The sequence below is a fragment of the Anolis sagrei genome, chromosome 2 (assembly GCF_037176765.1).
Source record: "Anolis sagrei isolate rAnoSag1 chromosome 2, rAnoSag1.mat, whole genome shotgun sequence".
Taxonomy (NCBI): Eukaryota; Metazoa; Chordata; class Lepidosauria; order Squamata; family Dactyloidae; genus Anolis; species Anolis sagrei.
The window spans coordinates 85,393,785-85,409,622 of NC_090022.1; the positions used below are offsets into that span (position 1 = coordinate 85,393,785).

Here is a 15,838-nt window from a genome sequence, read left to right on the forward strand (position 1 = left end):
CCCCCAACATCAGTCATAGGATTCGTTGGAATCCAAAGCTTTTGCAGACGTCGACACCACTCAATCATGATTCTTTAAATCAAAACACTCAGAGGACACAAAACAGTCCTCAGGTTATCTTAGTGTAAAATCTGAGAAATGGAAGCTATGTTACATTAGATGAAAATAAATTTCCCTATGGTGACTGTTTTAAGGGGGAAATAAAATGGCCATCCCAGTTCTGTCATTTCCTCCACAAAGCCTCTTCCACTCACAGCTCTAGCATTATGTCCCTACAGAGAGTGATGTGGATTAAAATCGACACCAATTAGATCCTTAAGAGAAAATGTTTCAGAGAATTATCGCATACATTAAAATCCTCACACACAGTTTTATTAGACTTGAAGACCCCCTTGTACTCCCATATTACATAAATTTTCACAAGAAAACTATAGCTGTGCTTTGGGGTTGTCTCTTAGGGACTCCATTTGATATTAATTGCATTATATTCCTATCTTGTTTTTAATGGAAATCTCTTTAAGACAAAGTGACATGCACCATTGACAAAGGTTAACAGCAAAGACGGCTGCCTGGGTGACGTTTAAGTCTGATCAGGTCGGCGTGTGTTATGTTAGGATTTAATTTTAAGCATATGACTGTTTCATTTCATGCCAATTGACGTTTGCTGCTCCAATATAGAGCTGCCAATGTCAAGGAATGCAAGGGAGAATTGTGCCTACACTGAATCCTAGGGCCCTTTCACACTACACTGTTATAGCACTATAATTCCAGTTCAACTGCTATAGCTGCATCCCATGCAACCCCCTCTAGCTGAGAATTCCAACTATCCCACACTAAACTGCAATTCCCAACATTTCTTAGGATGTGCCGGGAAGGGGGGGGGGGGTTAAAATGGAACCATTGTACTATAATTATATAGTGTGAAAGGACCACCAGATGTTTGTGTTGAATTTGGCTCAAGGTTTGAATTGGAGTGGATGAGGTGTCGTGCCATCCTGCTTGTTTGCAAGTGGATCAGAAACTATTCTGTATTTTTTAAAAATTATATCAGGATACCATATGGATAGAATTGTATCAACATACCAAAAATCACTTGACCCAGAGAGAGGGGAATTAGAAAAATAAGGTTTTGGATAGCCGCTTCTAAAACCTCCAAGTCCACATAATAAAATGGTATGACGGATTCTGGGAGCTGAAGTTTTAAAAATAACTTTTATAACCTAAGCTACAGCTGTTAATGGAACCGAAAGAAGCAAGAACTTGTACAAGCTGTTACCTTTTCTTTCAACCATTTAAGACAAACACCTGCTTGATTAAGACCTTGCATATACATACAGAGTATGCAGTCACCCTAGTGTTGTGCAGTTCCCACTACCATTAGCCAATGGTAAGAAATTATGGGAGTTGTCAAACAACTCCTCGAGGGCCACATAATCCCCAGCTCTAGCCATGGAATATGAAGCTATTTAACTGTGTCTTTCTGCATCTTCAGTGTTTGCCTGCAGCCTAGATCTGACTTAGGAAAGTCTAGGGATGCATCTACACTGTAGATTTAATGCAGTTTGACACCATTTTAAGTACCATGGCTCATTGCAATGGAATCTTGGGAGTTGTGGTTTAATAAGGCATCAGCACTCTTGGGAAGAGAAGGGTAAAGACTTTGTAAAACTACAACTCCCATGATTCCATAGCATTGAACCATGGCAATTAAAGTGGCAACAAACTGCATTTATTAATCCAGCAACCCTATCCTTTGGCAAGTGATTTGCATCAGTCGCCTGCCCTAACTCAGTATTGTGTACTGCTCAGACCATTGAAAGTTGCTAGGTGTTCACTATGAATTGTATTCGGTGGTTGTTTTATATTGTTTGAAATGTTTTTATGAATTTTGTTGTTATATTTTAACTATGTTGAATCTTGGGCTTGTCCCCATTTAAGCCGCCCCAAGTCCCTTTGAGGAGTGGAGGCAGGGTACAAAAATAAAGTTGTTGTTGTTGTTGTTATAGGTGCACTCCAAGAGAAAAAGACCAGATTGAAAAATGGCCCATAAACTAAATTGAGTCTGACTGATATGGTAAGGAAGTCATTGCTACTTCCTTCTCCCAAATTCAAAACCTAAATTCATCAGAAAGCAAAAAAGAATATTTGCCTGAAAATATGTTCCATTTACCATGGTTAGAATTACTGTTCTGCAAACCTAAACTAGATGAATAGTTTAAATCAAGGAAGTAATCACTACTCTGATAATGCAAGATTTAAGCAGGTCTGTGGTGACCTGGAGGTCTTTCATTCATGGAATTGCCATAAGTTGAAGACAACAATGGCAGTTAACAATAAGCCTATGTAAAGGAAATTCCATGCCCCTAGTTATATAACATATACTGAGTCAGACTGTTGGTTCACCAAACCCCTATTGTCTACATCAAGAAACAATTCTTTGTGATTTCAGGCAGAATTTTTCCAGCCCTTCCAGGAATTGAAGCTGTTAACTTTTGCACAAAAACTTTGTGTTCTGCATAGAATTCTGATGCTTTCTATATCTGCAAACCTTGCTGATCCCATCACTCCCAGTATCAGAACTGGTCATGACATGTCTTGGCATAAGAATCTGTTTCCAATGTAAGAGCAGAATTTGGAATTAAATCCATATAAATGTGTATGAGTTTGTTTCCATCAGAAATACAAGTTTGACTGCTCTAATTTTATAAGAAAATCTAGCTTGTGATATGCTGACGCTTTTGTTCCCAGCAGTTTTTGTAAATTTAGATTCCTCAGCAAGCCCCCCCCCCGCCCCGCCCCACCCCAAATGAAATGGCTGTCAGTGTGTCAAAATAGAACTTCTTCATCCTCAGAGAAACAGAGAATGGAAGAACATCCATTCAAGTTCATCAGTCGATAATTTCTTATTGCGCCACAGCTTCCCATTCCCCGGTATAAATCCATCCAGGACTGTCATCTGGTGACAACCTGAATGAAGAAGACATCAGACTGTGTAGTGATATGTGAAAGGGCCCTTTGAAATGTTTGGCAAAACTCTCTCTTACAATTCAAGCAAGCAAATGAAGATTTGTTCCAGATGAATGAGAGGTGGCAGAATCATTGTGTTGTAAAATCATCAGGTAAATCACCTTGAAAGATAAATGAGATGTAAGATGTTGCCTGCCTTAAATGGAAAAGAATTTGAACTGATTGCAGATTGCCACTGCAACACATTCGGCTCTTGGCTAAGAGTCCTGGTCAATCTTTTCCTTCCACAAGGGAAATCAAAACACCTACACATCCCATGAGCTGCTTAATCTAGGCAGTGTATGATTTCGAGAAGTATGTTGTGAGGGGCAAATTGACTTGCTTGTCATCATGATGCTACTCAAGTGATGAATAAATCATCTACTGACTTCAGGGGAGCCATGATTTAAGATGATACTTTCACCAAGACATTCATGAGCGATCCCTTGTTCACAGTTGTAAAGGCAACAAATCCAGTAAATGTTCTAGCCTGCAAGTTTGGGGGGGGGGGGGGGGGGAATACAAATTCAGTGTAATGCAACCTTTTAATAAAAAATGCCTTTCTGAGAGTTTATTTTTAATAATGGAGATCCAAGTTAGCCAATGACTTGAAAATTGTAGATCACACCTGAAAATGTGATTAAAAAAAACAAATCATTTCATAAATAAGGCAGCCCATCCAGAGGCAACTATAGACTCAATTATTGGTTTCCTTTCTCCAAGATATTCTTAGATCTGAGAGCTGCCTCAAGCCTTTTATTCTGACATGGGGTGAACCTACATTACAGAATTAATGCAGTTTGATGGCACTTTAACTGCCATAAAATGGAATCATGGAAGTTGTTGTTTAACTTCCATGTATTCAGTCTTCTCTGCTAGAGTGCTGGTGCCCCACCAAATTACAGCGCCCAAGATTCCATAGCATTGAGCCATGACAAGTTAAAGTGGAGTCAAATTGCATTAATCCTGCAATGTAGATATATCCAGCATCATGTTTCTACTTGCTCGGAAAGGAAACAGATTCTGCTTTAATCTATCTCTGCATTTGCCTTGAGCCCTTGTAAAATAGTAGGCCAAGACATCAGGGCATGATCCAATACATTTAGCTGTTCTCTGGGAAAGGGATGTAATTGACCCTGCATTGGAATGGACAACTGTGGAAGACTCTGAGGCTACATTAGGCCCTTGGAGAGTTACATTTCCTCCCACAAAAACATAAAATATAAAAATGATTTTGCCCCATATGCTTTTAGGAGTATAGGAGCATTTTCATTATGTTTGGTGTTTCTCTCTCTCTCCCCCCTATATAGATATAGATATAGATATATCCTGTGCCTAAATTGCCCCAAAAATGTGACTGAAGTACACCCCATGCCCCATAGTGGTCGCTTTAAAGAACTTCGGGACAGAAATAATTTTGCAAAAATTGTTTTCAACCCATGGGGAACTCAGGGGCCAGCCAAACGTGGTGCAAATGCTTTCTATACCCCTAGATTGTATTTGGGGGCATTTGGAGGGTGGGTGGGGAGAAATTTGGGGTCCCACAAAAATGGCCCTGTATGCCAAATGCAGCACACAGGCTACAATTTGTCTGACTAATGAGAGCTGTATTTCTAATGTAGCTGGTTTTAGTTTCCTTTTAGCCTTGCAAAACAAGTATAATTTCCCTTCTCTCTCTTCTTAATTATTTAAACTGTAAGCTTGCAAGCTTATCTAGGTAATTGTATTTCTGCCCAGTGCCGAGACCATTTTAGTACTCTTACAAATAAATAATGAGGACAGTGATGATAATGATTACAAGGAAAGATGGGATTAGGACTGACAACAGCACAGATGAGTTTCAAATCTTCCTGGAAATTTGCATCTATCCAGGATCACATTATCATTGCTATTTCTACTGTAATTGATACATCCTTTAAAATAATACATAAAATTGTAGAATTGGACATGATACCAAATGACTTTTAGCCTAACCCTTTACCAAGTCACACTTCATACTTCATGACTTAAGTCATACTTCACAGCTAAATCATATTTCACAGATGACCATCCAACCTATTCAATATTCTTCCAACAAAGGAAGATTTTTTTTTACAGTTCAGTTCTTGCTAAAATATAGGTGATGAAACCAAGCTCAATGAAGAACAGTTGATGAATCTGGGTTTGCTTTCCTTAAGATAAGATTGATGGTGGCTATGAGAAATTTCTGAATATCTAAAGGGCAATAGTGTGGAAGATGGAGTAAGCTTGTTTTTTGCTGTTCCAGGGAAAAAGCCCTAAGAACTTCCAAATGACTACCTTGGAAGGATGTGGATTTTTTTAAAATTGGCTTTTAAAAACAGAGGTGACAGGCAGTTGTCACAGATGCTTTAGTTGTGGTTTCCTGCACTGGTGGGGTGGGGGGTAGGGTGGACTAGAAAGCTATTAGCATCGTCTACTCTACACTTAAAGAGTAGAGACATCACACTGGCAACAAAGATCCGCATAGTCAAAGCCATGGTATTCCCTGTAGTAACCTACGGATGTGAGAGCTGGACCTTAGGGAAGGCTGAGCGAAGGAAGATAGATGCTTTTGAACTGTGGTGTTGGAGGAAAGTTCTGAGAGTGCCTTGGACTGCGAGAAGATCCAACCAGTCCATCCTCCAGGAAATAAAGCCCGACTGCTCATTGGAGAGATGGATACTAGAGACAAAGTTGAAGTACTTTGGCCACATCATGAGGAGACAGCAAAGCTTAGAGAAGACAATTATGCTGGGGAAAGTGGAAGGTAAAAGGAAGAGGGGCCGACCAAGGGCAAGATGGATGGATGGCATCCTTGAAGTGACTGGACTGACCTTGAAGGAGCTGGGGGTGGTGACGGCCGACAGGGAGCTCTGGCGTGGGCTGGTCCATGAGGTCACGAAGAGTCGGAGACGACTGAACGAATGAACAACAACACTCTACACTTTCTTATAATTTACATTTATTAGTTTGGATTCTACTTTTCAGAGCAGCAAAACACAAGCATATTCCATATTCCCTGACCTTTAGATATTTGTGGATTTGTAATGTCTCAATTTTCTCCTCCAAATTACAAACCCATCTTCCTCAATTAGTCCTCGAATTGCTGCTTCCAGTTTCTTTACCCTCCTAGACACTCTCCTCTGGATGACTTCTGGCTTGGTAATATCCTCCTTAAATTGTTCAGGACTAGACATAGTACTTCCAATCCAACCAAAGCAAAATACAGTGATATTACTGCCTTTGAACCAGGCACTATACTGTTCTTTATCCAGACTATAAAAGCACTGTTTTTGCTACTGCATCACACTGTCCACTTAACTCCTGTTTAATCTATGATCTAAGACCCCTAGATTCTTTTCACATATACAGTACTGTTGTCAAGCCAGATGTCATTAATTTTCAATTTATGCACCTAATATTATGCAGCTAATATTTCCAAACTTATGTTGAAATTCATTTTCTTTCCTGGTCCCATTCTCTAGACTCTCAAGGTCATCTTGAATCCTAATTAGGACTCCGCTCAGTTTAGTGTCATCTGCAAATTTGATGAGTGGCCTCTGTTCCTTCACCCAAGTCTTTTATAAAGATGTTGAACAAAACCTGCAGTGCCCCATTTCTCTCTGGGGTGATAAGACACCACTAGCAAGCACTACTGGTTTGGTTTGCCAATCAGCTACAAATCTAAGCACAACAGCACCCAGGAATATCAGAAGGAATGCTATTGTGGGGAATGATATAACCTTGTTGAAAGCCTTACTGAAATGAAGGTGTGCTATATACCTGTCCCTGATTTAACAAGCTTCTAACTCTGTCAGAAGTACGATTAGTCTGACATGAGTCGTTTTTGAGAAATCCATAATGGCTTTTAGCAATCACAGACTGTTTGAAACTTTTTATTTATTGATGGCGTTTACTTTTTGGCGGTTGCCATAATCCTTTTTGAAGATGAGCGCCTCCAGTCTGCAAGGCCCCCATTTGTTATTCAATAATTTTCAAGTATTATAGATAAATGCTTTGAAGCTAACATTGCAAATTCATTTACTACCCTCAGGTAGTTCATTTAGCCACGCATACCTGAATTTACTTAAAGAGGTTAAGTAGTCCCGCCCCAATTCTTTTAATATTTGATATAGTATACTCAGGAATTGGAAGTTTTGTCTCTTTCGTAGGAAGTCTATACTTCTTTGTGCATTCTTTTATTTCAATTTCCCTGCACCATATTGTTTTTTAAAAATCATGTTTATTGTCATCCTCCTTTTGGAAAAGCGGCAAAATAGCTATCAAGCCGTTTGTGGAAGCCAGGATTCATCTTGACAGCTACATATTTGAGCGTGCTTATCAAGTCTGTTAGTTATATGATGGCGTAGTAAACAAACTACCTTCAGCTGACACAAAGGACAGAACTTCTTTTTATCATGGACAAATGAAACATTTGCTTATTTGTGGATACCAACTTTGTTTTGACCAGGGACCACTTTCCAACATTAGTACCGAAAGGCTTACGAATCAGTTTTTGGTCAACTTTAGATTCGGTTTGGTTATTTGGACTGCTGAGTCAGAAAATTGCATTGGATAGACCACATCAGCTCTATTTTCCGATACAGAATATATGCCATCCAGTAGTCGCCATCTGCTTGCTCACAGGAAACCATATTTAATAAGCCTCAGCACGATAAGAGGTTTTTGCAAGACCAGTTGCTCTTGTTGCAACAGCGTAGTAACAGTGAGGCCATGGACCATATTTTAATTCTTGTGGACCACTGTTGGTCCACAGACCACAGGTTAGGAACCACTGAGTTAACTGATAGATTTTCAGGACTCAGAAAATAGGCTTGATAGAATCCTTGAATTAGAATGTGCTTCCTTGGAAATAAGCGAGAGGGCTTCCTCAATATTTCTTTTCTCTTTTTGTCAGGAGTGACTTCAAGTCATTCCTGGTGTGAGAGAATTAGTCTGCAAAGACGTTGCTCAAGGGACACCCGGATGTTTTACCATCCTTTGGGAGGTTTCTCTCATGTCCCCGCATGAGAAGCTTGTGCTGACAGACAGGAGGTCATCCCACTCCCCGAATTTGAACCTACAACCTATTGGTCAGGAGTCCTGCTGGCACAAGGGTTTAACCCATTGTGCCACCAGGGGCTCCTTACAATTGTGCTGATAACAATTCTAGCTTTAGGACTAATAGCTTGAGCGTGTTTAGCCTAAAGACCTTTGAGAACTGTTTTGTTGTAGTTTTTTTTTTGGGCTATATGGCCATGTTCTAGAGCAGTGGTTCTCAACCTGGGGTCCCCAGATGTTTTTGTCCTTCAACTCCCAGAAATCCTAACAGCTGGTAAACTGGCTGGGATTTCTGGGAGTTGTAGGCCAAAAACATCTGGGGACCCCAGGTTAAGAACCACTGTTCTAGAGGCATTCTCTCCTGACGTATCGCCTGCGGATGCATCTATGGCAAGCATCCTCAGAGGTTGAGATCTCACAACCTCTGAGGATGCTTGCCATGGGTTCAGGCGAAACGTCAGGAGAGAATGCCTCTAGAACATGGCTATATAGCCCGAAAAGCCCTACAACAACCCAGTGATTCCAGCCATGAAAGCCTTCGACAATACATTTGTAAACTACTCATCTGTACTGTTATTAATGGACAATATGATTCTTGCTGGAACCAGACATGAATTCTTACAAATGGGATGGCAATGTGGTACTAAAAACTCATCTGATTGTGTGTCAGCCCTACAATTGCCCATTTTCATCCATCATCAGTCCTCCTGGCACAAGTTTAACCTATCGCACCACCAGAGGCAGGTTTCTCCTCGAGATGGAGACATGAACTCACTAAGGAGGTTTTCAGGCAGCAGGCCTTAAACCTGGGTTTGAAAGATGTCCCTGTTAACAACTTCACTGTTGAAATCGACTTCAGTGAGGAGCCAACTCTTTTCCTGCAGGCACCAATAATACAAGCCCCTCTCGCTATGCTGTAAGTGGAACCAGCCATCTTCAAGCAGAACGGAACAAGGCCTTTGGAGGGAGTAGACGCGATGGCGTCAGGCGCACTGCTGGAACGCTCCCTGTGAAGCGACCGCCGCCATGTTGAGTGAGGGCCTCCTCACCTCTTTCTCTCTCGCCCCACTTTACAAGGCTCTATGAACCTCATTTCAGTGCAGCTGGGCCTTTCTTCCTCCGCCTAGAGCGGCGGACACAGTGTCATCTCTTCTTAGTAACGATACGAGCCAAGACACTACGCCAGCTCTTTGGAGGAAGTAGCCCTCTCTCCCCGCCCTCCCAACGGAGAGTATTGCTTCCGGGTGAGACGAGGCGACCTCTCTTCCCGTGACGCTGGCCTCTTCCTTTCCGGTGCTGGTTGCCGCCTGCGAGGACACTCGAGTAAGTGGCTGAGGGAAGGGAAAAGAAGGGGGGCGCCTTCCATCCGCCGCCATCCTCCTCAGCCGGGGCTCCCAGGGCCCCTCTTTGGAGCTTTTGGGGTGCACCCCTTCTAAGAGAAGGGAGGGCCGCAATGGCCGGGCGCTTAATGGGGGATCGGGGGGAGAAAGAGGACCCCGCCATTCTCTGCCTGTCGGGCCTGCCTTTGAGTAGTCTCCTCCACTCGAAGCAGCCGTGTAGGCCTTGCGAGGTGGGCGCCCCTTCTTTCGAGCCGGGGTTTGGGCCTCTTACCTGTATTGAAAGGCTTTGCAGTACATAAATATGGAGACCTGAGGCTTTTCTCAGGCCACCCGCAAGAGTCAGGACTTGGATGGAACACATGTATTTTCCCATTCATACATCAAAATATAGCTTATGAGAACTATTCAGCAGTGGAACTCTGCCCCAGAGTGTGGTAGCTTTGGAAGCTTTTAAACGGAGGCTGGATGGCCATCTGTCGGGGGTGCTTTGAATGCAATTTTCCTGCTTCTTGGCAGGGGGTTGGACTGGATGGCCCATGAGGTCTCTTCCAACTCTAGGATTCTATGAGATGGGGCCCAAGCACAGAATTCATTTATGTTTCATCTACACCAGGCCTAGGCAAACTTGGGCCCTCCAGGTGTTTTGGACTTCAACTCCCACCATGCCTAACAGCCTCAGGCCCTTTCCTTCCCCCATTTAGCTGCTTAAGCCGCCTAAGGCTGTTAGGAATGGTGGGAGTTGAAGTCCAAAACACCCGGAGCCCCAAGTTTGCCCACGCCTAATCTACACCTTACAGATAATTTTAAAACAATTATTTTGTGCATGAAACAGTGGTGCATACGTTGAACCACCAGAAAGAAACAGTGTCACTGTTCTTAGCCACCGCTAGGCACAATTTTAAGAGTAGTTTAGGATGCTTAACCTATTTTCAGCGTATATTATTTTGGCTCTGATTAGACAGTAAACTAGGTCCCTGCACTTAGTCGATACTTGTACTTGAAAACTATCCATAAGTCCTAAAGTCTACTACATTTGTAATGCCGCTATTCCAACACATGTAGATGGCTTGCATTTCCATACAAGGCCATGGGGTTTAAGTAATTGCAGGAATTGTGGTCCTCAATTCTCAATTTAAAAGTTTTTCCTATTCCAGAGTTGGAAATTTATGATAGTCTAAAGACCAGTCTGTGCATTGCTTTGTTTCCACTTCAAATACTTCCTATACATCGGCAAATGATTGCATTTCTAATTATTTAGCATTTATTGAACTAAAAAAGAAATGATCACAGTAATGTTTTTATTTATTGTAGAAAGGATATTTTGGTTTTCGATCTAGAAAAGAATACATAATAGTCACAGGGAGAATTCAAGACAGATAAAGGCCTCTAATATTAGACTGGACATAACTGATGCTATTTGGTTGTTAGAATTCATAACCATATTTGTAAAAGGGGAAAGGTTTATTATATGATCCAAAGAGAAACCAGAGTATACTTATATCCATATTTGTGACAAATAGTAAAGGTTTTGATTTGATATCATATGGTTTGGGAACTTAGTTTAAAATTTTAAATATGGCAACACTGAAGTTTCTGTGTTCTACATGAGATGCTTATTTCTTGTTCTGAGGATGCATCTGCACTGTAGATTTATTCAGTTCAGCATTACCTTATCTACCATGACTGAATGCTGGGACTTGTCTTTTTGCAATGTCTTCAGTATTCTCTGCCAAAGAGAGCTGCTGCCAGCCAAATGACAAATTCCATACCATTGAGCCATGACCATTAAGTTGGTGTTAAACTGCACAAACCATGGGCAGCCAGATATATTTCCTGTCTGTAGTGTTCCTTATTCTTAAAATGTTGGATTGAAAATGAAGTTGGTGGAATAACCTCTAGCAGTCTTCGCCAGTGTTTTGTTCATAATGACTTGCCTGGGATACACTGAAGTGTACAGACTTCATAGCAGGCTCATATGATAAGCGTGGCAAAAGGTGGACTTGATGGCCCTTGTGGTCTCTATGGCACTAAGTGTTATGGCCAGAGGAAAGAAATTCACCACAGGTGTGCTGATTCCCTGCCTAAATATCTTAAAGGCACCAGATCCTGTCTGATCTTGGATGCTAAGCAGTGCTATCCCAGGTTGGAACTTGGGTGGGTGGACAGCAGTGAATATCATGTGCTGTAGGATATATTTCAGAAGGAAGAATTGGCAAAATCTCTGAGTATTCCTTGCCTAAGGAGGCCATATGAAATTCCTGTGCTTGCCATAATCCAACAGGTGATTTGAAGGCATATACACACATACGATGCTTCCAGTGCATCCTCATTTTAAATGTAATGTGCTGTGGGGAGTACTGAATTTTCTAACACTATTTGATTTGTGCTGTCTTTGCCATGCAAGTAAATAGCATTCCAAGATAAAATAATACTGAATTCTTCAAACCTCTAGCTAGGATGCTGGATATTACACAGTTTTGCCAAAATAGATTTTTTTAATGAAGACCATGATATTAATTGGAATTCGCATCCTATGTTTAATGAAACCGACATTCAAAATATTTAGGTGCAAGTTTACTGCAAATTACTATTATCTTTAGGTCCATACTGTTTCAGGTTTAAAAGACATTAAAACTCTTAGATTCACTGGGTATGTTTTAATCATGTCTGCAACCTTACTAAACCATGGTGTAATTAAATGCTATTCAGCATGTTTCCTCTTGGATGTATAAGAAGAATAATAATTCTTCTTGATACTGGACCCACTGTTTTGCCTCTCTTTGTTTTTTGCCAGCAGAGCAAGATGCTCACTGTGGAGACTGTTACCTTTTTTTTTTCTCAGCTGATGAGTTTTTTGCTCTCTCTCTTGTCTGTATTATAGAAAAACATACTGTATATTGGAATATTAAATTCCCACATCATACAGTGATTTCCTTTTGCTCTTCTGGAAGGCAAAGCTGGTTGTTTTTTTGTTTTTTTTCTGGGGGGGGGGTGACTGAATTGCTGGGACTGATTCATGTAAAAAGGAGTGTCTCTCAGCATGATTCCCCTGTTGGCATTCTTTAATATGGCCTGCTTATAAGAATTGGACCTGTATTAGTCAGCTTGCATCTTGATCTAATGCAGCATTATAAATAGTACTGCTCCAAGAAAAAGTACTTGGACTTATGCCTCCTCCATATCTTCTTGCTTTCTTACACAGAAATGGCACCTCGTAAGGGCAAGGAAAAGAAGGAAGAGCAGGTCATCAGTTTGGGACCCCAGGTTGCTGAAGGAGAGAATGTGTTTGGAGTCTGCCACATCTTTGCTTCCTTCAATGACACTTTTGTTCACGTAACTGATCTGTCTGGCAAGTGAGTAGTTCACATTTTAGGCTGCCTGCTGTAGAAAGAGTTATTACACTCTAAAGTAAGCACATCTCTCTCTCTCTCTCTCTCTCTCTGTTTATAACCACCACATTGATGTCCCCGTCCCCCCCGCCCAACTAAATATATATTGAATGAACAACATTTAGAAGGATAGGGTTTTGGTGAATGTGTTGTCAGCAGTGTTTTATGACATTATCTGTACCAGCCTTTACTAAGGCCAAGATATTCCACCAGCCATGCACAGGAACCCCACTTCTTGCTGCCCATTTGAGTCTGCAGAAAGGGTAGGTATCAACCATCTAGCAATATGGTCAAATGGTGATTAGCATTTAGCCTGTTGAGTGGCAAGCTGTGCTGTCCTGCACGTAGTCTAGTAAACATTTAGACCATCATCCTTCTGTTCACACCAACTTGGATATATGCATGTCAGCAATGTAACTGCTACAAGTATTACAGACAGACCTTGAGTTTAGTATAGGAGCCATCGATTCTAAATTGTTCAGTTACATGTCCCTGTCTTTTGGCAAGCCTGTGAAAACATTTGGAAATTGCCTTTTCTTTGGCAGAAAAAGTGGGCACACTTCTCTTTTCATCTGCTGTGGAAATGAGACTGGGCATGGGTTCCTCCACTAATGTCTTGTTTCCTCTTCTTTGCTCAGAGAAACAATCTGTCGGGTCACTGGTGGGATGAAAGTGAAGGCTGACAGAGATGAGTCTTCTCCTTATGCGGCCATGTTGGCTGCCCAGGATGTGGCCCAGAGGTGCAAGGAGCTGGGGATCACTGCCCTTCACATCAAGCTGAGGGCGACAGGAGGAAACAGGTACTTCAGTCATCCCATGTCAGTTCTGTAAAGTTAAGGGAGCTGAAATGGTAAGCGTTCAATGGTATCATTCTGGAGCAAAACCTGATGTCACATCAGGCTGCATGGCCATCAGCAATGTTCTGGTGGTGGTTATTGTTTGGCACAACGAGCACCAGATTCGGAAGACTACTGAGTCTTTGGGGATGTGTATGTAGGACAAAGGGAAAGACTTTTAGCATTAAATATGAGTATTTGTTAGTATTCTCTGGTAGATTAGAACCTTTGTGGGTATTTGGTCCTTTTGTTTTCCAGCCTGTAGAATTTGTATGTTTAGATAGCCCCTGTTATTGTTTGGATAAGTATAGATGGAAGTTGTTGCTTATAACAGTGATAGAATATAGATGCCAGTACAGTTTCTACTTGGTGTTGTTTAGCCACAGTTCTATACATTTTAGTTGACTCAGTTCAGTTTAAACCATATGTTCACAGGAGATTGAAGGTAGTCAGGCAAACACTTATCAATTATTTAATGTTATTCTTTGCAGAACAAAGACTCCTGGACCCGGAGCCCAGTCTGCCCTCAGGGCTTTGGCTCGATCTGGCATGAAAATTGGTCGCATTGGTGAGTTGCCTGAGAAGGAGCCATGTTTATTAGTCAAGGCATCTTTCAAGGAGATGTATTTGAAATATGCTTATCTTTACTGCTGTTCTGTCATTCCTACCTTGTCAAAGTGGCCTCAAGCCTAATGTTATTCCTGTCTGTTACATGAACTGAACTTAATAGGTCTGCTCCATAGAATCATAGAGTTGGAAGAGACCTCATAGGCCATCCAGTCCAACCCCCTGCCAAGATTCAGGAAAGTTGAATTTCAGCTAATCTGTACAGGTTTGCTGTATGAACACTGTCCTACAAGACTTCTCTTGTGGGATGTAGGTAAGGACACTATATGTAATAGAGAGGGTGATTACTGAGGCTTTAGATATTTGGACTAAACACCAAATATCTGTGTTACTAGTCATGTTGATTGGAAGTTATGGGAATTTGAATTTAAGACAACTGAAAAATCCCCATAAAGGTATGTCTTGAACCATTACAAGATTCTTAGTTAAACCAGGAAATTACCCAGTATCTACTTGTTATGGCCTTTTGTCAGAAAGTATTGGAAGCTGTAGTGTACACTTCAATAATACAACTTGTTTCATGTTGCAAACTGTTGCTGCGTTATGAATTCTTCCAGCGTTTCCTAGTAGCTCTGTTATGTTTTGCTGATGTGGACTGAAAGTCCCGTAACTTCTGCAATCTTAATCTGAAATAGGTTTTTCACATCCAGAATTTAAGAAGCTGTCAATGGGAAGTAGACTGGAGCAGTCTGTCTCAAGACCCAATATCAGACTGTATTTTTAATGTTTTAAAAATACCTATTTACATTTAAGTATTATTTTTCATACAGTGAAAGATTCCAGTGACATCTTAGTCTCATGGCTTAGGGGGTGGGGTGGGGGCTTGTGCATGAGAGAAACCTGCTTCTGAGTGTGAAATGCTTTTTCCCACAGAGGATGTAACCCCCATTCCTTCAGACAGCACCCGCAGAAAGGGCGGTCGCCGTGGTCGTCGTCTGTAAACAGGAGCTGTTATCTTTCATCATTAAAGATTTCCAATAAATTTCTGTTCTCATTTGTTCTCTTGTATATGTTGAGTTACTGCCGGTTTCCTGTGAAATGTATCCTTGGGTTGTCTTTCCCAGTAATTGGTTACTTGAAAAGCATTCTCTCTGTAGGGAGCTTTTCAGTGGTTGTTAGCTCTCGTAGGCATTTCTGTGGAATCATTTTCCTTCTTTGAATTATTTTTCTGTCAAGCTGGTTGTGCTACTTAGCCCAAGATTTAAAAAATCTTTTTACAAACCAAGAACAATATTTTTGGAGTGCAGTTTTGAAAGTGGTAGCTAAATCCAGATAGGAAACAGGTTCTGCCTAATATATATTCCATTACTGGATGTCCCATGGAGAATCCTTCAGCATTTGGCACACTGGTATCCAGCTCTGGTATCACCATCGTTGTTTACTATTAAGCAAAACCCAATATGATTATTTCCATGTTTATGTTTTGGAGGAATCTTTTTTACTAGAGCCATCAGTGTAAGAAATAAATTAATAGCTCAGCATAAGGCAACTCAGCGTAAGGCAACATAAGGGAAAATGGAAGGAAAAAGGAAGAGGAGCCAACCAAGGGCAAGATGGATGGATGGTATCCTTGAAGTGA

At 41.2% G+C, this 15,838-nt stretch overlaps 1 protein-coding gene across 1 annotated transcript; it reads left to right on the plus strand.

The window, feature by feature from the left end:
* Positions 1–9,281: 9,281 nt before the first annotated feature.
* On the plus strand, positions 9,282–15,241 carry RPS14 (ribosomal protein S14). The gene is made up of 5 exons (XM_060765449.2): positions 9,282–9,390; positions 12,610–12,760; positions 13,435–13,596; positions 14,124–14,200; positions 15,133–15,241. The coding sequence occupies exons 2-5, from the start codon at positions 12,612–12,614 to the stop codon at positions 15,198–15,200; spliced, it is 456 nt and encodes a 151-aa protein (XP_060621432.1). The 5' UTR covers positions 9,282–9,390; positions 12,610–12,611; the 3' UTR covers positions 15,201–15,241.
* Positions 15,242–15,838: the final 597 nt, after the last annotated feature.

Excerpts from the sequence above, each read along its gene's own strand:
- RPS14 (XM_060765449.2), top strand. The coding sequence starts at position 12,612 with ATGGCACCTCGTAAGGGCAAGGAAAAGAAGGAAGAGCAGGTCATCAGT. Across the intron at positions 12,761-13,434 it reads GTAACTGATCTGTCTGGCAA|AGAAACAATCTGTCGGGTCA; the intron begins GTGAGTAGTTCA and ends TTCTTTGCTCAG. Across the intron at positions 13,597-14,123 it reads AGGGCGACAGGAGGAAACAG|AACAAAGACTCCTGGACCCG; the intron begins GTACTTCAGTCA and ends TATTCTTTGCAG.